Source organism: Notolepis coatsorum, assembly GCF_963971535.1.
Source record: "Notolepis coatsorum genome assembly, chromosome: 10".
NCBI classification, from domain to species: Eukaryota; Metazoa; Chordata; class Actinopteri; order Aulopiformes; family Paralepididae; genus Notolepis; species Notolepis coatsorum.
Window position 1 is genome coordinate 46,821,928 of NC_140174.1, and position 26,005 is coordinate 46,847,932.

General features: G+C 41.1%; 1 protein-coding gene across 2 annotated transcripts in view; it reads left to right on the forward strand.

Annotated features, from left to right (window-relative positions):
• The window catches only part of cenpe (centromere protein E), a 109,662-nt gene extending 86,379 nt beyond the window's left edge, over positions 1 to 23,283 (forward strand). For both annotated transcript variants that reach the window (XM_084323715.1, XM_084323716.1), the window contains exons 48-58: positions 951 to 1,118; positions 1,352 to 1,561; positions 4,705 to 4,917; positions 11,181 to 11,384; positions 12,048 to 12,224; positions 12,396 to 12,502; positions 12,794 to 12,885; positions 14,992 to 15,127; positions 15,490 to 15,769; positions 16,849 to 16,975; positions 22,912 to 23,283. In XM_084323715.1, coding sequence (XP_084179841.1) covers positions 951 to 1,118; positions 1,352 to 1,561; positions 4,705 to 4,917; positions 11,181 to 11,384; positions 12,048 to 12,224; positions 12,396 to 12,502; positions 12,794 to 12,885; positions 14,992 to 15,127; positions 15,490 to 15,769; positions 16,849 to 16,975; positions 22,912 to 22,988 — 1,791 coding nt within the window. In that variant the 3' untranslated portion in view covers positions 22,989 to 23,283. The remainder of the gene's footprint in view (positions 1 to 950; positions 1,119 to 1,351; positions 1,562 to 4,704; positions 4,918 to 11,180; positions 11,385 to 12,047; positions 12,225 to 12,395; positions 12,503 to 12,793; positions 12,886 to 14,991; positions 15,128 to 15,489; positions 15,770 to 16,848; positions 16,976 to 22,911) is intronic.
• The last annotated feature ends 2,722 nt before the right edge of the window (positions 23,284 to 26,005 follow it).

Here is a 26,005-nt window from a genome sequence, read left to right on the forward strand (position 1 = left end):
GGGTACAATGTCTGGCGAAGAATGGGTTAATGGGTTTCAAGCCAATATATTTATATCGCAAAATAAGTTCACACACGGTTCAGCAGTAATGTTTCAAAACATTGAAATATAATCCGATTTGTGTTATTCCACGCACATTTTGTACATTTGTAGTGTTCAATATGAATGTAATTTTTAGGGTATGTTTCGGGTAGTTACCTGGATATATCCTGCATTTTTGGTGATTGGCCCAACGGTTGTTGACTTACATCTATTTATGTGCTGAGCCACGCCTTCTTGAAGTTCATTGGTTAATATTGTGAAAACTAAAAAAAGATATCAACAATCCTTATGCTAACTTTAATAAGCTTCATCCAATAATGTTCCACAGCAAATAATGGTAGCAATCAGACATACGGTTTAGGAGGAGATGTCAGAAATGAAAATCCAATATGGCGGAACTTTATGGGTCCTTGAGGCATAGAGATGTATGCCTCTATAAAGTGTAAATCAGACTCGAGGTGTAGGAGTTCTGATATTTTTTAAAGTTGACCTTTTAATTATAGCACCCCCTTTTGACCAATTTGGGTCATATTTGTTGGAGACTATTTGCACACAACTTTCAATCAATGGGTCAAAGTTCATGTTGCTACCATTTACCATTTCAGGGGAATTTGCAAAACCAATGCTAAAGAGAAAAAAAGAAATTCACACAAACAATAGGGTTTCTGCACTTTGTGCTTGAAACCCTAACCAGTACATTTGAACTTAAACACCAGCACATCTTGGTCATGGAACTTGCTCTTTTTAACTTGCTCAGGAGGAGTGGTCCAAAAAATGGGTGAAAAGACAATGATAATTATGAGCTCATAGTAGTAGTGTGGTTGCCTCTACTAATAATAAACATCAGCAGTCCAATATGAACTTAACGTTGAATCTGTATGTCCCCCACTTCTCCTATATGTTTGCAGGACAACTTCACAGGTTTCCAACTCTTTATGGACCATTGTTCGTTGGACAAGGCCTTAAGTGTGCAACAAGCTCAACACTTAACCACTCTTCCCAAGCACACTGCTGAGGCCCACAGAAACATAGTTAAACTGACTGAGCAGATCAATCACACCCTGAAAGATATGAAGGTAAAGTCACCAAACAACTAATGGTTTGTAGCCCATTTTCCGCGAGCTGGCTATACCAACTGTGTGTACGCAGAATTTGTGCCATTGCTGTGTACAGCTTCTTCCATTGTGTTACTCTGAATTGCCTGCTTCCTCATCTGTTTTTGTAACTTTTGAATGTGATTCGTAGATGTTTCTGTTCATAATAAGGCTGATCAGCTGTCAGCTAATTTACCCCCCTTTTCCCTGTTCAGCAACCGCTTAAATGCTATGCCCTTGACTACAAGTTGCGGTTTGAGGAGTTGATCCAGAGTGACCTGGCTGTGTTTGAAGAGATGAGGCTCCAGGATGTGCTCCTGTGCAGGACTCAGGCCCCCAGCTACTCCTTCAAGGAGGAGGACTTCCAGGCACTCTGGGAACCCAGATTCTCTGAGCTGCTTAGCAAGAGGGAGACCTACCTTCAGGTGAGTGCTACTGCTAAGCCTTTTTAAAAAAGGTTTAGGATATTTAAACATTTATTATAATTATCACTAACTAATTTTCACACCAGAGATTTTCTTTCACTTCCCGTCAGCATTTATTAGCAATAGTCGTGCAAATCAACAGTATGGAACTCTTGCACTCAAAGTTGCACACAAACAGTTCTATTACCGTAAGTTAAGTTGTACCTTATTAATCCGTCTTGGGGAAATTTGTCCTCTGCATTTGACTCATCCTAACTATTTAGGAGCAGTGGGCAGCCGCACACAGTGCAGCACTCGGGGACGACACCAGTTATAATGCTAGTACCTTGGTCAAGGATAATGTCAGGAAACACCCGCAAACACAGGGAGAACATGCAAACTCTCAGAGGTGTGGACTCGAGTCACATGACTTGGACTCGAGTCACGAATTTGATGACTTTGGACTTGACTTGACCAAATCAAAAAAGACTTTGACTTCGACTTTGACTTTAATACCAATGACTTGTGATTTCACTTGGACTTGAGCCTTTTGACTTGAGAAGACTTGATACCTTGGCTTCCCCCATGCCCAAAGATAAGTTATATTAAATACTGAATGGTTCGTTAGTTACTGCGTTATTTTTATGTAGATTGGTAGCGAGCTGCAGCGCAGTTCTCCTCTCCTGTCTGAGACCAATAGGGTACAGCTGCAGCGCCGGAGAATCCTCTCACTGGGCAATCCTGTGGCAGCCACGAACCTTCTTTCTATAGAAGCAGCTTGGATGTTCAATCAATCAATCCAATAACACACGCTCGTCGCTCACTTAAAACAGCGCACCTCCCAGCTGCTATATAGAAAGTAGTAGGTTTGTGGCTGCCACAGGCTTGCCCCTTGAGAGGATTCTCCGGCGCTGCAGCTGGACCCTACTCGCGGAGACACGCTGTGCTGTGGGGTGTTGTTTACTATTTGACCGTCATGGCAGCCCCCACTAGTCAAGTTTTTACAGATGGATATTGTCACAATTTCTCTTTTGTTGAGCACAAAGAAAAGATCGTTTTAGTTAAATGTTATTTGTGTCTTGGCTCAAAGATCATATCTTCTGCCCACTTTGTTTGAAACAATCCGACAGCATCCAATCAATTTGCGCCAGAGAAGAAGTAAGTTACGAACGTTAAGAACAACGGATCCAGTGGGAAATTATACCAAATATTGCTTTGTTTGCTTATAAAAACGATGTGGTGGTCAACAAAAAACGAATAGCAGAAAATCACAGATGGAGACGCAACAACTTCCAACTACATTTGAAGCTGCATAAATAACGGTATGTAACTTGGTTTATAAACAATCAGCAATGTCTTGCTTGATGAAAGCCTAACATTAATGCTGCTCCTTAAAAAAAATTATTGATTGAAAATTGTATTAAAGATTGCAGAATGGGTACAATACAGTACAGCTCAATACACACAATTGTTAAGGGGATGCAGGCCAGAGAAAGACTTTCATCTTGTTTACATCAGGGTCCCCCATTTTCAATTCATCATGACACTTATGACATACAGCTATACAGTACTGTTTTATCAAGACATTTATGACATACAAGTATACAGTACTGTATAAGACATAGATCATAAGAAACAGAAATATATACTACATTCGAAGGGGAAGAAACTACATTGTTGGGGGGGGGGTTGGACATTTACAGGGGCCAGTTTTTAATTGCAGCCACCCGTAGGTGCTATTTGAGAGCGGTTTTGAAGGAGGGTAGGGATTTACATTATTTTACGGCTGTGTGGGTAGGGCGTTCCACATTGTTGTGGCATAATTGCGAAACGTGTTTAGTCCCTTGTTTGAGACGAATCTGGGTTGAACATGATTTGTGGAACTCCCTCTGGTGTTGTGGTCCTGGAATTCACTGACCTTTGGGAAGTATTTCGACATGTAGGTGGTAGTGCATCTTGTAGACCAGGCCCATTGCAAGTTGATTTACTCTGTTGTCTACTCTAAGCCATCCTAGGTTGTCAAAATGGGCAGGGGTAAGGTCAAGCAGTAGTCTGACCAGTTTGTTTTGTGATGTTTGTAATCTTGTTTTTAGTGCCTTTGAGGTGCTTTGGTACCGTGAGGTACAAGCATAGTCGTAGTACCCTTGAATGAGTGCTCCTGTTAGTCTTCAAGGTATTCTTGTTTACCAGTGAGGAGATCCGGTACAAGAATCGAGTTCGTTGGTTGACTTTTTTTGATTACATTGATTGCCATTTTGTCACAGGATGGAACCCAGGTAGGTAATTTCATCTTTCCTTGTGACAATATTGTCACCCACTGTAACAGAGAAGCCGTTGGCCTTGCTGAGTTTGTTATTTTATCCGAGAGAGAGAGAGAGAGAGAACTCGCACACGAATTAGGCCCTACCTAATTCTAATACCTAATAAACTACCTAATATATGAAATACAGAGATGCCTTGTCATTTCAGTACAGATTTTTTATACCCCAAATTGATAAAGGGTTAAGGTTAGTTGAACCGAGGTCTGCTATTATGGATCATGTGCCTAGACTGTATATACAGGGCAGGCAGACGTTAAATAAATGATTGGTCCAAGTGGGAAGACAATATGTTGGTTATTGTTATCCTATACCTTTAAAATAGATATGGTGATCCTTATTTTTTTTTTCTCAATATACTCCTGAACTGGTTTTCAAGCAGCTCTTGCCCAATTGTATCTAGTTTTCTACATTTATAGAAATTAGATTATGTTTTGCCAACAAGTTTATAATGAAACTTTTTGGTGAAACGCGTATTATGACTTGTTTAGGACTCGAAACTTAAAGGTTAGGACTTGGGACTCGACTTGGGACTTGTCAGTCTTGACTTGGGACTTGACTCGGCACTTGAGTACCAAGACTTGCGACTGACTTGAGACTTGCAAAACAATGACTTGGTCCCACCTCTAAACTCTACACAGAAAGGCCCCCTGCTGGGGGTTGAACCCAGGACCTTCTTACTGTGAGGCAACAGTAATGGAGGCAACCACTGTGCACAAATGTAGATTGTGGAAATTGCGCTATTTGTCATGGAACAGTCTAGGAATTTGCTTAACAAAAATGCCTGAACTATTCTTTCCACAACAAGCTAATCTGTCTTATTCCTGATTTTTGTTGTTATCACAGAAAATGGACACTCTTTTGAAGAGACTCTGGGGAAACATGGATAATTACCAGATCATTCTCTCAGAAGAACTCGGGGAGAGGGAAAGGTTTGAGAAAGAGTGGCGTGTAGCATGTGCCAGCCAGCCACTTGACCCGACCGCACTGGACCACATCCTGAGCTGTGAACTGGACCGCCAAGCAGCAGTGGCACAAAGCAAGAAAGTGGCTTTGGAGGTAAATAAAAAAAAAAATTGTAGTGGCCAAATTAAATGGTCTATTCAAGACTGATCTGGCACCCAGTGGACTGTGGCTCTTCACAGTTCAAGACAGTTTGTTAAAGTTTCATTCTTCAACACACTTTAACTCTAGGCTACTATGTTGACACTCGACCTGCAACAAACTGATTGTATGCTCAAGAACATGTGTGTAGATAAAGACCCAGAAATCGGGGAGCTCCAGTAGCTCACCACGTATCTCGGCGCTATTTCTGCGTCGGGAGGAGCCGTGTAGCGTCACGGTTCTGGTTGACTCCGAGTTCAATTCCCGGACCCGCCGTCATTTGCTGAATGTCTTCCCCTGTTCTCCCACCCGTTTCACTCTACAACTGTCGGTCACGCTTGACCAGAAAAGCGATAAACGCTAAAAAAGAAAATTTAAAAAAAAAAGAAAAAAGAAAAAAAGACCCAGAAATCACTTGACTATTAAACCAAAGCGAAAAACTGGTGTAATTTTCTTTTGGATCTGAACATCTTTCATCTCACCCTGGAAGCCAGTCCAATGACAGTATAGCACTTTTGTCACATACAGATATGCTAGAAACAAGGCAGCTACTCATTTTCAGTCCTGAACAACTGTTTAAATGAGAAGATCAGAGATCAGATAATTTTATTGTCACAGCTTTTTAAAATGTATATACATTCAGAAAAACGTGAGATGCTTGTTTTTCCCGGGTCCTCAACCGTAGCAGATTTGTAGATGACAATATGCAACGATCTATACAAACTATAAAAAAATATATATATATTCTCTTGTGGGAGTGCAAGAAGGATGAGACAGTAGACTGGTCGGGTTCTTCCCTTTACTTTCCAACATGCATAAGAGTGCAGAGACGTTGACGTTAGTAGTAGTGACAGCTGACATATGTAAATAATAACCCCCCCCGTTTCCCAGAATCCCGAGCAGGGCCCGAAATTAGAGCCCGCCAGATTTTAGGTTTGGCGAGTGACACAGGTCTGTCTGCCACGTGGCGGGTAACAAAATAGTAATGTAAAATAATTTAAACTGCGGTGTGTTTTGGTCTTACGACAAGTCGCCTTTTTTGCAGCCCCCAATCATCTCTCCTTGCGTGTCAATCTCCTTGTTTACCGACGTCACATGCGCTACTCTTTTTCTGCAGCGCCTGCTTGCACTGTAGGAAGCTAACGTTACGTCTGCCTGCTATCACGATTAGCTAACGTTAGCTTAATAACGTTAAATGGGTTACAAATATGTGGAACCATATGGATGCGGGAGCGGGACCACCTAACAAAAGAAAGTTTTGAGAGGAGTGGAAGTTTGGAGATGGCGGTGTTTCAAGAGACTGGCTACAGCAGTGGTCATGGTCGATCTTTGAGACTTTTCCTGTAGATCTTTCCCTGAAATCTTTTTTTTTTTTTTTTTTTTTATATATATATATATATATATATATATATATATATATATATATATATATATATATATATATATATATATATTTAAGATCTTTCCCTGAGAGTCCACATTGCAGTTCTACTTTTGTTTTGATGTGAAAAGTGATGCTGCATAAGATTACTGCACTTGGCACTGACTGTCTGAGCAAGTACATATTACAGTTCTACTTTGACAAACATATTTACAATTAGCATTTTATAATGTTAATAATATGAGAGTCCACATTACAGTTCTACTTTTGTTTTGATGTGAAAAGTGATGCTGCATAAGATGACTGCACTTAGCACTGACTGAGAGTACATATTACAGTTCTACTTTATAAAATGCTAATTGTAAATATGTTTGGCAATGTTAATAGGAGAAGGTCCACATTACAGTTCTACTTTTGTTTTGATGTGAAAAGTGATGCTGCATAAGATGACTGCACTTAGCACTGACTGAGAAAGTACATACCGGTAATAGTTCTACTTTGACGTTTTAATGTGGGACCAAAGCATTGCATGTAATTAGAATACAGGCAAATAAAAGTAATTTAGTTTAAAGTACAATCTTGGCTGTCTTTTTCTCGCAATAGGTAGATCTTGCCTTCACCAAAAAAAAGTGATCTTGGGCTTAAAAAGGTTGGTTACCACTGGGCTACAGTATGATGCTGGGGCTGTAGTGATGAGTTGTTCAGTGTCCCACAAGTATGTCAAAGAAAAACGGAAATGACACGTTTGTCATCGGTAGTAAATCAATGAGATTGTGGACTCTGATGAGGACATGATTGAGGAGGTTTAAGTTAGGTTTACCACACCTTCACATTTTATTATGTTCTGTTTAAATCATGCAAAGAGAGTGAGGAGTCTGATGTTTAACAGTAGGTTACAATTTAAGCTTAAGATTGACTTGACATGTATTGATTAATCAATCATCAATCAATATATTAAAATAATTTGCTTAACATTTTGCTCTGGCTATCTTATAAATGGCCTTTTCCAGTGGTTTTCATTGTTTTCTAGCAATGTGGGGTTGTACCAACACTGACTAGATGTGAAATTTTTACCCAGTCCCATTCCTCCAGTTCAGCTGAGACAAGAACCTCCCCCATTGAACCAAGCCATTCTGAATTGACTCGCTCTCTGAAGTGGGCGCTGATCTGCCACCGCCCGCCCACAATCAACTGTGACACGTTGAAATTATGATCAAAACGGAGCGAGTGGAAATAATGCGCACACGGTTTCCCTGTCAGTCAGCACTTCCTCAAAAGAGAGAGGGAGAGACGGATAGATAGAGAGAGGCTCATACGGTGCGAGTCTTGTAGTGCACTGCATTGAGAGAGTAGGCGCTTATGTCTCTCTCTCTGTCAAGACTCGCACCTGTTGCAAAATATCATAGCACGCGCCCGACCGTCAGGGCTCGAGACTAACGATGTCCCGTCGTCCCGGGGACGATCAAATATTGATTTGGGACGAACAGAAATCATTGCCGGGACACAAACGGGACGAAGAGGATTTTTTTTTTTTCACAGGAAATGTCAATTATCCGACTGTCAGTGCGTGCACATATTGCTGTCAAACGGTGCGTGTCTCGTGCCGACTCTTAGTTGACAGAGACGGCAACATTATCATGTGGGGTTCACTGAAGTCTAAACGTTGCGTGAACGCAGCGATACGCTAAGGGCCCGCGTCCACCTAGCGCATATTTCTCCGTGAAACATGCTGGGAGTGCGCCGGCAGCGCTGGCATGCAGCGCATCTTGTAGATGACAGAAAGAAATCTACAGCCATGCCGCGGTTTTGCACATATTATAGCATATTTGAATAACTTTATTGTATATTAATTATATATATAGTTATTGCCTGACACCACAGTTCGCCCTTTGCTTTTTATTAGCTTTTTAGTAGTGTATTCGTGTAGTTATTATTATTAGTTTTGTCGCGAATCTCAATGGTCTGTGGGAGACAGCCAGACAGGCAGGCAGCTCCGGTGTCAGGTTACAAACAGAGTGGTAGATGAATGGCTGTGATTGGTTGTCTGAAAATGAGCCCAGCGCATCGCTCTGAAAGTTGAGAAAGTTTCAACTTTCGGCCGCACAAAAAAGCTGAGAAAAGAAGCCGACGGCAGCGCACTTCCTAGAGGCGGCCGCATGCGGCCGCATGCGCTCCCTCCCCATTGGAATACATTGAAAACAGATGCGTGCGGTCAGAAATATGCGCTAGGTGGACGCGGCCCCTAATCCAGCATCAAGCTCCCGCCCACCATTCTGATCAGCAAACCACAGGTCGCGCTGCAGCAGCCCCAAATTTATCTCGACATCGAAAAAGAAAGAGGTTAAAAAATGCCAGGAACTGGTGATACTTGCTGTGTGCGTGAACATAATCCCTTGGACATGAACTGACGGTACGTTTTTATTGATATATCATTGGGATCCCCCTCCGAAATTGGTCAACACGTCACCATGCATTTTGGCCGGAGCTTAAAAAAGCACGGTGGACACCTTACGTCTGTGTTTATAATGAATGAATGGTAAAACGGATTATATTGAAACATAGTACGAGCACTCACAACAACTATTCACACAATTTTAAACAGCCCATATTTATTATAGTTGACAGTCGCACGAGACCACTATACAAGAACCGCGAAAATATCAGAATGTTATAAAAATAAAAATAAACGCTATACTGGCATCCTCTGTGAAGAGAGCACCGCAAATATGCTGCACTATTTGAAGAGGATAAACACAGCAGAAGAAGATGGAGAACAGACACACACTGACCAACAGGGAACTGCATCCAACAATACAACCCCTGACTCTAACATAAGGACACATTTAAATAACAGAAGTGTAATGTTATCCGCAACGCCCCAACCGTGGACACCTTCAAAACTGCTCTAAAAACACACCTCTTGACCAAGGCTTTTCCCCATCAGTTAGTTTAGATTAGATTAGGTCCATTATCCATTATCCCTAACCTTCCCTCATCCCCTTTTTCCCCCCTATTTCCCTAGCCCTATTTTTTGTCCTGATTGTGAAGCGACCTTGGGTTCTATGAAAGGCGCTATATAAATTTGATTTGTTATTATTATTGGAACTGTATATAGTTATCGACACGTTCTAGTTATAGCTACGGTACACACTGACAGTTGGTCTCACCCTCTGTGCCATTATCGGCACAAAATATGTCCCCATATGATCAAATTGACGTTGATATATTATATATATAAAAAAATAAATGGGACGGTTTACATTCACTTTGGGACAGTTAAAACTAGGGATGCTCGATATTGGCTTTTTTACCGATACCGATATTCCGATATTGTCCAACTCTTAATTTCCGATACCGATATCAACCGATACCGATATATGCAGGGTTTCCCCCCAAAAAAACTGAATAATTTCAGGTAACTAATAATTTCACTGGATGCATTCAAAAGGCTTTCTAAATGTAAGCATTATCTGTGCAAAATATGATCATTAAAAAAGTAAAAATTAACATTACATCTCTTGTTGAATTAAACCAACATGCATACTTTTGACAATAAATAAAAGACATCCCTAGTTAAAACTGTATTTCGGGACGGTTCTGGGACGGTGGTGAAAAAAGTTAGTCTGGAGCCCTGGCGCCCGTATTCCGATTCGTGCAATAATATTCACAGGGGTAAATCTTGTCATGCGAGACAAGTTACCAATTGTCCCGTGTAGGGCTGTCTTAAATACTTTGAAGCTTTGAAGCTTCGTTCGATGGGCATGGGATTCAAATATGAAAATAAAATTCGATTATATAAAAATAATAATAAAATATCTGATTTTTTTTTCTTTTTTTTTTGCAAAATCAACTCTGCCTCTCTTTGTTAATTACAACAAGCAATGTTGTTTGTTATTTAAGATGAGGTCGGACTCTGCACTGACAGATTTGTGTTCATTGTGCTGCTTTTATAAAGCCTCAAATGACTGCTTACAATATTTCATGAAAGAAAAGTGTTTTGTTTGTCTAAGATTTAAAAAGTTTTAAACTTTACAGCACTGACAAAGTTGAACAAAGTGCTGTACAAGTCCCACAACATATAAAAAAAAAAAAAAAAAAAAGTTAAAAAATATATATATATATATATCTTTTTAATTTTATTTCGAAGCTTCGAATTAAAATCGAATCTCGGCCCCGAAGCTTCGAATTCCAAAAAAAAATCGAAGGTCAGCCCTAGTCCCGTGGGATTATGGCCCCCCTGCGGCGAATTTAATTAGTCCCACAGAACCATGTGTCAGCACACACACACACACAAAAACAGAGACACGCACACACAAATTGGCTAGGCTGCTGACTCATCGCGTGTATGTGAGCCTCTCTCTATCTCTCTCTCTCTCTCTCCACCAAAGGTATCTGCCAGTGCATGTGGGTGACTGTCACTCAAAGCGCATTGCGAGTATGGGCAGAGCCCAGCCAAAAACAGCTTGGACTTTGCAAGGGCAGAAAGTGGTGCACATGTACTTTCAATTTTATTGAAGAAAAAAACCTTACAGATGTGTTCCATAGACTCTCAGGAATTGTGTAAAATTGTCCAAATAGTGAAAAATAAAGCAAAATATGAGTCCTTTAAGATGCTTTTGTGTGTAACCTTATGTGGTCATTTAGAGTAGTGCATTTAGAGTAGAGAAGTGCTTCTCTTGGGCATTGCCATAATTCCAGCGGCTCCCTTTGACTTCAGGGGTACATGTGCCCTGTCTCATGTTATATGGCGATGTCAAAGCTCTTGAGTTCTCTGTTGTCATATGGCTCTTAAATGTAATTGGATGCACAGGTCTCATTTTGTTTCTAAATTCCACAGGGTGTGTGTGAGCACAGAGGCTTGGTCAAAGAGCTGGAGCTTCTCTGCGACCAGGCTGTAGCTCAGCTGAGCCAAGAGAAGAGCAAGACCACTACTCTGCTGCAGGCGCTGGACAGCAGCGCCCCAGTGAAGACGGAGGTTGACCTCCTGGCGGCCAATCAGCAACTTGTCCTGCAACTCCAGCAATCTGAGAAAGAAGTCAAGGTATCTAATGTAAATTATATATGGCTAACCTGGTTTCGTGATTGTATCTGTCGCAGTCCTCCAATGGGTTAAAGCGGATCATTGATGTCACACAATGATGTCATGTTGGTTGTTAGTTTGATGTGTGTTTTAATTATTTCTCTTACCACTGTGATGTATGTATCATCTGCTTCTTTTAAATGTCATTAAATATTTTGTTCCCTTTCCCCCTTACCTTTCGAGAGGGCTTTTTGTCCTCTCGCCAGGTCGTCATTGTAATCAAGATCTTTTTCTTAATTGACCTGCCTGGTTAAATAAAATAAATACATTTTGCTTCTCATTTTCAACATTTGGAAATTTTTTGTTAAACTGTTAATCAATCCTAAAAATATAATTAAAATGATATTCCCATCCTATGACCGTCAACATTTGACCTTCAAGTGTGGGCAAATTGGTCACCCAGGTGCTTTAAGCCAGCACAAATAAGAAATGTGATTTTTTGTTTAGCGGGGTTGGCCTTAAATAGCGCGGTTGGCCTTAAATACAACTACGGGGAACGTTATGTTATACGGCAAAGTCCTATTCCACCTCATTTGCATTGGCTTGGCAACCAATATGCCCACTCCTGCTTAAACAAATCATCCCAGTATATATAAAGGTTAAAATCAGTGTTTCTGTTGTAAGGCTGTACACATCCAGGTTGAGCAGCTGGAGAAGGAACAGCTGATGGCCAGCGACAGGGTCTCCAACAACAAACGGGCCACTCAGCTCCTGCAGACTGAGCTCCAAGACACTTGCGCACAGGTTGAGGAGAAAGACAGGACCATCCAAACCCTGAAGGACAAACTACGGGAGTCTGAGGTACTTTATATCTAATGCTACCAGGTTTTCACTACAACACTCACCCAATATGCACTACAACATGTCCATATTTGAGATTAAGCATGCTAAATACTTAATACTTAAACACATCCATTTGTGTATTCATCCATTCATTCTTGCTTAGTTATTTGCCTTTTTTTTCTTGCTTAGGACCACACTAGGAGAAATGTTAGTGCTGTTGAGCTCAAAGAAGGCCGGGCCCAATTGCTCAAATTGGAGGTGAAGTTGACCACAGCAACTTCAAAACATGAAGTGGAGTAAGATTCCTTCCCCTTCTTACTTTTGTTTATTCAACCTAACTTGATAACCTTTTTTTTTGTCTTGCAAGATTTCAATTCTGAAATTCCTCTGTTCTTTACCTGCTTTAAGTGCATTGGGTAGTTTATGAAATCCATTGGACTCTGTGACCAAAATCGAACTGAATCTAATCTCTAGTAAAAAAAAAAATAAGATTTTAGGACTCATCGATTCTCGGCCTAGTTGTAATTGAATCATTGTTGAACATTTGAACTTTTCCCAGTTGTGACCAAGCTTTGTGTCGTCTCCAGGATCCAGAAGATGAACACACTGCTGAACCTGAAGGAGCAGGCCCTGAGGAACCTCAAGGAGACTCTGAGAGAATCCCAGCAGGAGGAGTCCTGTAAGTCCATGGTCAGGGACCCCTGTTTGAGATCTTGTCCCAGGGACATCTGAGAAGATAATATTTCTGCTATTAGTGAAATCAAAATCTTTACTAAGCTTCCCATTATAACTAGGAATAGAGTAAGATAGAGATATACTCCAGTGTTTATAAACATTATACAACAAATCAAACACGTTAATGTCCCCATGGGCCGTCAAGTCAAGAAGAAACATCACAATAAATCAAGAACAAAACAAAAACACCATGAAGTCCACATTTTTTTAAATAAATGAATGCAACACTCCCAGACATACCCCACGCGAAGGTAAGGAAAAACTCACTAAAACCTAGCAATAGGGGAAAATGCACCACAGGCAATGTGGAGGAGAGAAACCTTAGAAGGGCCATTCAAGGGGGGGATCTCCCTTCTTGGCTATAAACAAACTATTTATAGTCACAAAATACAGTATACAATGGTGGTATAATTACCTGTTTGATGGTGGTCCTTGTATCAAGAGAATATAAATAAAGATGTGTTTCAGGGGCGGCTACGTGGCGTAGTTGGCAAGGCGCTCGCCACGAAATCTGGAGACGCTGGGCTCGCCTGTTCGAGCCCAGCGCTCCACATTTGCTTTCAGTTTAGCTGGTCGTCCGTACTAATACACATTGGCCGTATTAGGGGGTGGGAAACTGATGGGTGGGTATCGGGTGTTGTGGACAGCGACTCCTACAGGTCGGTTGGTGCGCCTGCGCAGTAGAATCAGGAAGTGTCGGGGGCAGCGTGAGCCTCCCACGCGTTACTCCTCACCACAGAGATCGAGCTGCGCAGGTGAAAAGATGCGACTGCTGTTACCTCAAGTACCGGAGGGGACTTGTGCTATGTATGACTTAGTCCACATTGCAGCCGGCTTGTGGGAGGCAAGAAACAGCGTTCGTGACAGGGGAGGGTTGAATTGGATGTACGAAATTGGGATGGGAGAAAATGTAGAAAATGGGAGAAAAAGTGGATCAAAAAAAATAATAAATAAAGATGTGTTTCTTACCCATTTGTTTACATTTGGATCACTGATTGGGGCTCTAACCCTTTCACTGCCGCACTACCAAAATGGTTAACCCTTTCACTGCGACAATACACAGAAGGTTAACCCTTTCACTGCCACATGACAGCCGGTTAACCCTTTCGCTGTCGGTTGTGTGATAGTAAAGGGTTAACCTTTTGTCGTGTGGCAGTGAAAGGGTTAAAAGGAATATGTTGAAACATTTATAAAACTGGATTCCACATAATGTTTTTGTATTGATGGTGTAAACCACTGAGGTATCCCTTTGCTTAAAGGGAGAGTACCATTTAAGAAGTATATCATAAACTGGGAGTCCCTTCAGTCCACCTAAAAACTACTCTTCCATACCGTGTTTGAGCCAATCAGCAATACCAACTGAGTCACGTGACTAAGTTGCCGCCTACCTGCGTAAGCTGCTGCACTAAAAAAGTATGACTGGGCTCTGGAGAAACCATGACACTCCCCTGACTAATGGTTGTTTCAAACAAAAACAGCTGGATGTCATTTTGCCAAATCTTGTCTTTCACCTTTTATATTATCTAGCTTTGGCATGAATTGATTGTTTCTTTACTGTCCTTTTTGCCCCCTTGATGCGTGCGCACACGGGAGTCTGACGTGGACGAGAAACGCATCTATAGGAAGTACAAACTATTAGCATCATGCTAGTGGATGTCAGTGGGTGGTATGAAGCATTCTACATTTTATTGCTATTAAGCATGCTTCATGCCCTCCTTGTCCATATTTACACAGCTGCCATTTTGCTTTTATGTTATGCTCAGGTTGGGATTCCTTTCCACTCTGTTCCCAAGTTGGCAATTGACTTCCATGAGCAATGCTTAGTGTGATGCTAACATTTTGGTACTTGTACTACTGAAAGGACTCTTCAGTTGGTGGCAAATCAGCTAGGCCTCTTAAAAATGCGGACCCATCTCTTTTTCTGTCACAACAATGGCAGACAGCTTTTTAAGTTTAGTCTGTGAAGTAGTTATATCATCCAATTAAAAATGAAGAAATAATAAAAATGAATGTGGAGGGGGGAAAAAGTGATTAACTCTGTTTACTGCAGTCAATCAGGGCAAGGACCTCTGTACCAGGCTGATGCACCCTAAAGGTCATACCGTCCAAAGCAGCATTCTCATAACGAAGGCCAAACTGGAGGAGGAGGTCAAACTACTGAAGTTGAAAATTACAGAATTGGAAAGGTAACAATGTTAGCCTGCATGAGAGCTTGTACTGGCACATTTGAAGCCTTCAGAAGAAGAACCATACAAAGCCATTTTGATTTTTTTTTAATGGTGAACATAATTTGAAATCCAATTGAAATTATTTGGATTGGGAATGCAGTGGTGGGAATTTACCAAGTACCTTATCTTAAGTACTAGGGGTCTTGGCTCAGGATTGTCAGTCAACAGGAGGGCATTGGGACAGCCATACATGCACAACTAGCCATAGATTTGACTTCTATGGTTCATTATTTGAAGGTGAAATCCACACACCCAAGGTATGGTCTATTAACATGATTAAATGAGTGTCTTCTCTGCTATTCATCCCCCTGTTACAACAGCTTGGTGAACAGTCAACAAACAGAGATTGCCAAATGGAAGAACAGAGCCTTAAAGCTGAAGGTGAAGGGCAAGGTTGCAGTGGATAACCCTCTGTCCCCCTGTACTTCCAAGAGACATATGTCCCCCTGTACTCCCAGCAAGAGACATATGTCCCCCTGTACTCCCAGCAAGAGACGAGTTCCCATGTCCCCCTGCACTCCCACCAAGAGATGTCTTCCCATGTCCTCTGAGAGCTCCCACTTCCTCAATTCACCCAAAAGGCTCCTGGATTCTGTCAAGGTAATTATATGAACCTGGTATTGTCGTTTGCGAGATATCCCACACTTCTTTGTTCCTGATTGAGAAGATGTCCCCTACATCGCACCAGGATTGTGGTTGGAATGAATGGGACAAAGAATTGGCTCGCTCAACTAAAAAAACATTTGTATCCATACTGGGTACAGACTCTTGTAACATACTGAATAATAAAAAATAAAAAAAATGTATTCATTATGTCTGAAGGTGTCTACATGCAGTGTATAGCAGCAGACAAGGAACTTTCACCTTCATGTTTGTCTGTTTCTATAGATTGTTGCAAAGAAGTCAAACAACTGATTGAAGAAATTGTTGTATTAGAAATGGTGGTTTTGAGTAAATGGAGTGGTTTAAAATTAAAGTTGGACAGTTACAATTAAGACCAGTAAACATTGTTAAAAAAAATGTTTAAAGCCGAAACAGCGGGACATTACTAGTTATCAATAGATTATGTTATAAAGCTGAATTATCAGTGGAAGAACATGTTAAATGAAACTGTCTTCAATCCCAATTAGACTATATGTATTTAGAAAAAGCAAAGGGAGCATTTATTTGTAATAAAAAGAGGATACATAGTAAGCCCTCCTTTGTTTGGTTTATTAATGATTTCAAAATTCAAACTATATTTCTCATCACAAAAATGTACCCTAGTAAAATAGCAAGAAAAAGATTTGTGGGGAAATATGTTGTTACTTGTTTGGAATTATGCCCCTTATTTATTGTTTAAGTCTTGGCTCTTTGTTTTTCTTGTTATGTATGCCTACTGGTTAGGAAACTACCGGTACTGTTTATTTACATAGAAATCCATTATTTTTATTAAACATTTTATATTGTATTATATATTCGATTTTTTTGTATGTTAAATGTGTTTAATAAAAAATGGCAAAGTGGGGAGATTATTAGACCTGCTGGGTGGAGATATCCACTCTAGTGGAGAGCAGTCCTCTAGTTGGCACTTTCTCATCCTAGATTTCCAAAGTTAATCTTCCATATTGGTCACATTCATTGGTTTACATTCACCATAATAATGCACTGCTTGTCCCATCTTTATTTCCTGCTCTTAGGATTCACCAAAGAAGACTTCTCTCCTCAACCCTCCCCCCAGAAGCAAGTTCTTTGATCCAGACTCTGAGTCACTGTCACATTGTCCCAAGCAGTTTTTCGACAACTCCAACCTTGGAACTGTTCCAGGTAAGGCTGCAGACACTACAAGACTTTTACAAGAAAATTAATAACAATTTTGTTTTACATGGCCAATCTTGAGATGAGAATCTCTTGTCATGCCATTGGAAAAATGTACAGACCAGGGTTTCCGTTAGAAAATATTGTTGCCGGTCTCCGTGTCCTGGAAGATTTCAATCTCCCGGACAAATGTGAGAAATTCCGGTCAGTTTATTGAGCTTAAAAACTATTGATAGGCAGGCTATATAAAGAATGACATCCTCAAGGCATGTAGATTTATAATATTTTAACTTAAAACTAGGCTACTTTTGCGTATAGTCATTATATTCCAAAATAAGTCCCTCGAGACTCCGTGCTGCTGCTGACTTGAAATCAAATAGGTGTCTGGGCAGTCGGCCCGACATTAAACAGCAGTCTGTTATAATAAAAGTTTTATGAGCTAACGAATTCCGTTATATTTGACATTTGTATAAATTATATCAAGCGAAGAACTGAGAAATTTGGCAAAGAGAGACGGCAACATTATCGTGGGGTTCACTGAAACGTTCAACGAAGCGATAAACTAATCCCAATAGTATGCAACTGCAGAGCCAGCAGCGCTTTCAGGTCCGGTCTGGGGACCGCTCAGCAGCGCCACCCACCCAGTGGCTGAATTGCCAATGGCTGAATCGGAGTATTGCACTGTGCGGGCACAACTGTGAGCGCTGCGGCTCTGCAGTTGCATGCTTCTCGCTAATCCAGCATCCGCTCCCGCCCCGGCATTCTCATCAGCAAACCACAGGTCGCGCTGCAAACTTGCTGTGCGCGTGATATGATATAGGAACACACATCGTTGTCATTATTAGACCTGCTTGGTGAAGCAACAATGAAACAAATGTAACTATTTTAATACAATTCAAATTGTGCTTAGAGGGAATTATTTTCACAGGACATTGTGACCGGAGATATTTAAATATGTCGGACTTCAACAGATTTCCCCGGTAAAAAAAACTAATTACCGGACAACGAAACCCTGGTACAGACTACAAACTAGATCCACAGGGGTCCTCAGCACAGCATCAAAATACGGCAACAATTCTGTTATTATAACGCAGTCAAAACTAAAGTTGGTAGCAGGATTTGTTGGTCTGCACCAAGTTTCTTTTTATTTTTTTAAGGTTTATTTTTTAGCATTTATTGCTTTTTCATGGTCAGACACGACCGACAGAGGAGGAGAGGATGAACGGAAGAAGAGGTGGGGAAGGCATGCGACAAATGTCACCCGGAGCGGGAGGCGAACCCCGGATGGCCGCGTAGGTGTGCGAGGCACTATGCAGTGCGCCACGAGGGCGCCCGCCATGAGTTTTTCACCTCATCGATTATCAAAAATCTTGGCAAATTTTGAATAGGAAAAGAAAGGGAGAAAAAAAAACTGTAAAATATATATACATACCATGCCCAACTTCATTTATTTATTTATTTTATTTTGGATCCTTAACCTCTATTATTACGACTTTTGGTCCCCACAACTTCTGAGTTGGCACAGAATCTGCACAATGTTGAAAATTGGTCAGGCTGTCCAAATAGGTCTTAAAATCATATTAAAGCAGGGTGTCCGCGGGACCTTAAAAAGTCTTAAATTTGTTTATCAACTATTAAGGCCTTAATTTGTCTTAAAATGTCTTAAATCCGACTGTATTGTACCCATTCTGAAATCTGTTAAATAAAGTATTCATTCATTCATTCATTCAACCAAACCACAAAAACAAAACAACTGGATGAATGAATGAATGAACTTTATTTAACAGATTTCAGAATGGGTACAATACAGTACGGCTCAATACATACAATTGTTAAGGGGATGCAGACCAGAGAAAGACGTTTGGCTTGTTTACATCAGGGTCCCCCATTTTCAATTCATAGTGACATTTATGACATACACAACATACATGACATCATGACATTTATGGCATAGGGACATACATGACATACATACAGGTATATAGTACTGTTACATTTGTGACATATACGATATGCAAATAATATACAGTACTGTTACCCAGAGATCCTAACAGAAAATATTATATACATATTATGGGGATGAGACTGTACATTAGGAGGAGGGGGGGGGGGTTGCACATTTACGGTGTCCAGTTTCGAATTGCAGCCTCCCGTAGGTGCTCTTTAACACATTAATTATTATTATTATTAACTGCCATGGAGTTTGCCCATCTCATACCACTCTCTGCCACCACTCTGTCTATGGAGATGTTTACCTTCTTTGCAGGGCTATAACTTTTTAAATTGTATTGCTAAATTGACATTACTATGGCCCATTCAACATCGATTATCTATCGTTCAGGATGTAGGAACGTTATACGTTTTCATTCATAGATTCATACGAAAATACCGTCTAGAATATAGATGTTTTTTTTATCCACTTTTTCTCCCATTTTTTCTATTTTTTTTCCCATCCCAATTTTAGTATCATCCAATTCAACCCTCCCCTGTCACGAACGCTGTTTCTTGCCTCCCACAAGCCAGCTGCAATGTGGACTAAGTCATACATAGCACAAGTCCCCTCCGGTACTTGAGGTAACAGCAGTCGCATCTTTTCACCTGCGCAGCTCGATCTCTCAGTGGCGAGGAGTAACGCGTGGGAGGCTCACGCTGCCCCCGACACTTCCTGATTCTACTGCGCAGGCACACCAACCGACCTGTAGGAGTCGCTGTCCACAACGCTCGATGCCCACCCATCAGTTTCCCACCCCCTAATACGGCCAATGTGTATTAGTACGGACGACCAGCTAAACTGAAAGCAAATGTGGAGCGCTGGGCTCGAACAGGCGAGCCCAGCGTCTCCAGATTTCGTGGCGAGCGCCTTGCCCACTACGCCACGTAGCCGCCCTGAATATAGATATGTTTTTATCGTTTTCTGCAGTAATTCCTAGAACGTGAGTTATAGGCATAAACGCATATATAATTATCAACTGCCGTTTGTTGCCAATACACGCTATATTAAATTTTTCAACTGTACATGATCCTAAACGTTATGACTGATCATGCGCGGATGAACGGGGTGGGGGGTCGTTTATAATTCCGTGATCGTTAGTAAATGCTTTATGTAGTATGGCTGATATATTGATCAGAGCAGTTTGCAATAATAATAATAAACACTCACGCTGAAAATGACGTCAGCGTCCTCTTACCGTTCGCCGATGAGACTGGAGGAAAAAGATCCCACTTATTTGACTAGATCCATTTCCGGTTTGTATAATAATTAGGGATGCTCGATATTGGCTCTTTTACCGATACCGATATACCGATATTGTCCAACTCTTAATTTCCGATACCGATATCAACCGATACCGATATATGCAGGGTCCCCCCCCCCCCCAAAAAAACGCAATAATTTCAGGTAATTAACATTACATATCTCTTGTTGTGGAATTAACACAACATTATGCATACTTTTGACAATAAATAAAATCAGAATTTGTTCTTACTTGCTTGCCTGGCTAAATAAAGGTTATAGAAATGTTAAAAAAAATATATATATATATATTAAACTAAATAAGACTCGTGCACATCTGGTTGGACCCCGACTGGAGGTGCAGGTCAGCGCAAGAGAGATAAATAAACTAAAAGGAGAAAACCTTCAAGGGAAAGAAGGGACCGCACACTCCACAGGACTGGTTTTTGCTTATTTATTGTTGCACAACGCGTTTCGCTATCGCTTCCTCAGGTGCACCTGAGGAAGCGATAGCGAAACGCGTTGTGCAACAATAAATAAGCAAAAACCAGTCCTGTGGAGTGTGCGGTCCCTTCTTTCCCTTGAAGGTTTTCTCCTTTTAGTTTATATATATATATATATATATATATATATATATATAAAAGAAATGAAAACCGATACCGATATTTTCCGATATCACATTTTTATGCCAATATCGGTAGGCCGATAATATCGGACATCCCTAATAATAATAATAAACGCCCAAATCATATCGATTATTGAGTTATGGCAGCGATCCATATGTACGATGTGTGTCTAGAGTCCCGCAACAATATGTGAGTGCCGGACGCATTTCCCCGGTACACGGAGATCACCAGAGATACATTTCCGGTTGTAACTCGCCCGATCACCACCAGGCGGCAGTATTGAAGCGTTGCAGAGTTGTGCAGGCTCCCACTGTATCAGCCGAGGCTGGGTGAGGGCATTCTGAATACCATGGCGAAAAAATTAAATATGATCTCAATAACGTTGTACGCCGTGGAATGGCAGAATTAGCATGATCTTGAAACACGTTGTACAACGTTTTTGGCGCAGGATGTGTTAAGAGCGGTTTTGAATGTAGGCAGGGGTAAAGTGGGTTTTAGGAGTAAGGTTAAGCAGTAGTCTGACCAGTTTGTTTTGTGATGTTTGTAATCTTGTTTTTAGTGCCTTTGAGGTGCTTTGGTACCATGAGGTGCAGGCATAGTCGTAGTACCCTTGAATGAGTGTACTGAGAGTACCCATGATTTTTGCCATTTTGTTATTGTGAAATTGGTATTAAATTTAATTCTGAGTGGCATTAAAAAGTCTTAAAAAGATACCCTGTAAAGGGTGTGTATTATCAGCCCAAACAAGGCCTTATTACGTTGTAGTTTATGGGTTTCTTTCTCATATAAAATGACTTTGTTTTACCAGAGGTATCGTGTGTTCCTAGTCCTATCATGTCAGATGTGGAAGTTGAAAGTCTAGCGAAGATGGGTAACTGCTGTAATTTCTCCACTGTTTAACAGGAACACGTGCACTCTTTTCATACGGGTGACATTTGGTATCCGTGTGGTTGGGTTGGAGGGGTATTATTAACACATTTTGTTGGTACTTCTCATGCTTACTGATTTTCACTTTAGTCTCATCCTCCACAACTAGTGGTGCACCAGTACAGACTGTATCAGCTCAAGAGTATGCTGCTTAAACCTGGTATTGGTGAAGGTCACAGACACCAATAATCAAGTATTATATCAGTGCTATTTCAAGATGTTGCAATGATCATTATCAATTACATTACAAAGTTGGGCAGATGCAATTTCTTTAAAGTAGCATGGTAAAAAAGTATCACTGATTGGGCCTTTAAGAACAAAAGAAAGTTGATGTGTTGTTTTTTTGTATGCTGCCATTATATTGTAAGCGCATCATAACCATTCCAAACAGATGGTTGATTTGATACATTTATCAAACTTGACTGTCAAACTTGTTTGAAATGGAAGGACCCTAACCAGGGCCAATTTCATCCAGCTTTTCTTTCCTGAACAGCCTGCAATTTTCTTTTTATTAGTGAACGTTAATCCATTGTTTTGTGACTATATAGGCCACGTCCACGGATATTTCTAAAAGCACATTTATTTTATATATAAAAAGATCTTCTGATTGCAGAGAATATCCAATATCAGGGTTCCCTCCTGCCGCGTCTTAAATTGAATAATCAGAATTTTAGGTCTTAAAAATTATTTCAATAGCTATTTAAAATGCATTGGATTAGGAAGTTACTTCCATGTTGCAATAACTTCTCTTTATCGCGTTTAAATGCGTTTTGGGGCAAATGCCCGGGCTGCAAGAAGTACAGTAACTATTAATGGCCTATCGGTTCATATGGAATTACTTCTTTCATGGTAATTTTCCGTCATATGTTTTTGCCAGTATGGCTGTGAAATTGGTATTAAGTTATATTCAAAGTGGTCTTGTCTTAAACTCTAAATGTAACCTGCAGGAACAATGGTATATGTGGACAGGGCCATTGGTCATGGTGTTTTCCAAAATCGGTTTTACCTGTAGTGTCCACACATATATACAGGCAAAACAGAGTTTTTAAAAAGATCTCCGCCCTGGAGGGTGTTTTCCAAAAGGAAGGGGCTTAACCATTGGGAATTGGAAAGCAGTGAGCTTTGTCTAGTTAATGGCATAACTTTTTTTGTCTTTTCAGATTCAGCTGATGGTGTGGACAACAATGAATGGTGGCCTCTGTCTCCCAAGCAAGCTGAAACTTGTAAAACACAATAATTGTAAATTATGAAAAATTGCTTTTTCCCCCTTCCTTTTTCCGTTTTTCTCCCCTCCCAATGTTAGTCGTTATGCCAATTCCCAATCCCCTTCCTGGTCGTTGCGCACTCTACCCCCTACCGTTGGTCTGGGAGGGCCGAGACTATCGCCAACTACCGCACCAATTGTAAATGTTTTTCAATTGTTACTTTGTTTGTGATTATTATTAAGATTATTTTTAAGTTCGAATTTTAAATTTAAATAGTTATATATTGTGTTGTTGAAAATTTTAAATAAAGTTTTTATGTGAAGTAAATGTCTCGAGAGATTTGGTGTCTGTGATGTGTGTGGCACTGTTGTGCTTTATCCGAAGCAGCGATCATATAAACCCATGTATTTTTTTTGTTTTTATAGAGTTTCGGTAAAGTACACGTAAAAAAAGACGTTACCTGGGGCGGCTGGGTGGCGCAGCGATCTAAGCGCTCGTCACCAACGCAAGAGACACCGGTATCGAATCCGGCTGTCTGCGTTGCCTCCGGCTTGGCCGGCCGTCATACTGGCTCAATTGGCAAAGTCAGCGGCAGGGAAGCCGGTGGGGTGGTATTCTGGTCGTTGTAAACGGCGACTCCTACAGGTCAGTCAGGGCGCCTGCACAGCAAAGAAGGGATATGTTGAAGGTAATGTGACCTCCCACGAGTTACACTTCACCAATGAGAGTCCGCGCTGGCAGGTGAAAAGAGGTTGCTGGCTGTCTCCTATGTGACGGAGGAAGCATCTGTTAGACTTCAGGACTCCCTAGAACGACTAGTGTGGGGCACATGTGAGCAACAACCAGGAAGGGGAGTGGGGAATTGGCATAACGACGAAATTGGGATGGGAGAAAATCAGAGAAAAAAAGACGTTACCTTTGTTTTAGATGTACTCCATTTCTTGCATCGAGTCCAAACATGTCTTTTTTTTTTATCCACTTTTTCTCCGTATTTTTTCTATTTTTCTCCCATCCCAATTTTCGTGTATCCAAATCTCCCCTCCCCTGTCTTGAACGTTGCTCGACTATGCCCCCCACTGGCCGGTTGTAGGGAGGATAGAAGCCTTGCATCACGTGTCCCCTCCGGTACACGAGGAGGCAGCCTGTCACATCTTTTCACCTGCCACCGCGGACTCTCATTGGCGAGGTGTAACGTGTGGGAGGCTCACACTACCCCCGCCATTTCCTGTCTCTGCTGTGCAGGCGTCCCCAACCGACCTGTAGGAGTCGCTGTCCACAACGTCCAGATTACCACCCATCGACTTCCACCCTCTAACTCTGCCAATTGACTTAGTATGACGGCTGGCCCAAGTGGAGGCAGCGCCGACAGCCGGAGTTGAACCCGGTGTCTCTTGCGTTGGTGACGAGCGCAATGTCCGCTGCACCACCCAGCCGCCTTATTGTGATGTTTCTTGACTTGTTTAAAGAAGACGTGTCCGGCCCATGGTGACATAAACGTGTGTTGTCGGGCCTTACAAATGCATTTGATTTGATTTGTAAGACTGTAGCCTATATCTCAATATAATAGAAGAATGTACAATATTATAACATTTACAATCAATTCCTATGTCTTTATCCTTGGAATCCTGTTTGTCAAAACAGATCAAATCTACAACTACTCGGGGTTCCCACGGTACCTGGAAAACATGGAATTTATTTTTTCATTTTCCAATATGGAAAAGTCATGGAAACTGAGCAAAAGTGAACACTTACATGGAAATTGAAACCGTTGTCCTGGAAAATGTTATTGGATGATGTGTAAAATAGTAATCAAATGAAACCATTGAGCTGAGAAGATGAGTTTATAAAAACCCTTTACATGTGAACAGCTTTTAGAGCATGCTCTTGGCATCATATCTGGTATATTGGATGTTGGAATTGATGCAGGCAACCTGGTGATATGGACTTTAAAAGTATAGTTTTGGATTGGTGGACTTCCGGAATAATAACCGAGAACCGTTACTCGCGATCTCAATAGAACGGTCAAATACATGCATTTCCCAGCCAACACCGGAGCCTTGACATCTACAGTGAAACTTCTTATGCAAGTAGCTGTGTTTTAACTGTGTGGTAAACCTGGGTGTATCAACGTTAGTTAGTAAGCAGTGCAATCTTGCTAACTAGCAGCTTACACTAGAATTGTTGAGGTAATTTTTACTTTGCTTTTAAAATACTATAACTATGTTTGATCCCCATATGTACTATTTCACTCATTGAGTCTTTTCCTAAAACCGTGTTATTCACAACATTTATGGGAGTTTGTTTTGGATTAATTAATGATGGTTAGCAAACACATGCAGTACAATCTTGCTAGCCAACATTCAGCTTGCTAACTAAGTAACTAGCTAGTGTTGGCTAGCTTGCATTGATGGCTAACTACCTATACATTTTCACATTAGGCTGTGACATTACTTCTATACTAGTTGACATGACCAGTCTAGTCTTGTTCTACTTTTAACTATTTTGTGATTTTTAAATGATATGATACTAATAATAGGAACATTTGGGGTGAGACATTTTTGAAAAATCATTGATTATGACCATTCAGATCTTCAGACTGTAGAGAGGAGTGGAGAGGGGGAGGGACCAGGAAGGCACAGAAGGAAAGAGGGAGGAGGAAGAGAAGAGGGGCGAAGATGAAAGAGGAGGATAAGAGAGTAGAGGATGACGGAGGAGAAGAGTGGAGAGGAGTTAAGAAGAGTAGGAAGAGAAGACAGGAGCGGACACGAGATGGGAGGTGTGGAGAGAAGAGGACAGGATGAGATAGGAGAGGAGTGGAAGAGAGAACATAAATCAATCCCAGTGCTCATGTGTCTCAAAGTTCCAGTTCAATAAATTGTTGTTCATCTACAGCAGGGGTCCCCAAACTTTTTCCTGTGAGGGCCACATAACTTTTCCCTTCTCTGGTGGGGGCCGGGGTCAGTTTGTAACAGAAAAAGTGTGACGATCGCAGGGGTGCCTAAACGTAGACATTTATTGTTTTCCAGAAAGCCACACATAACCAAATATT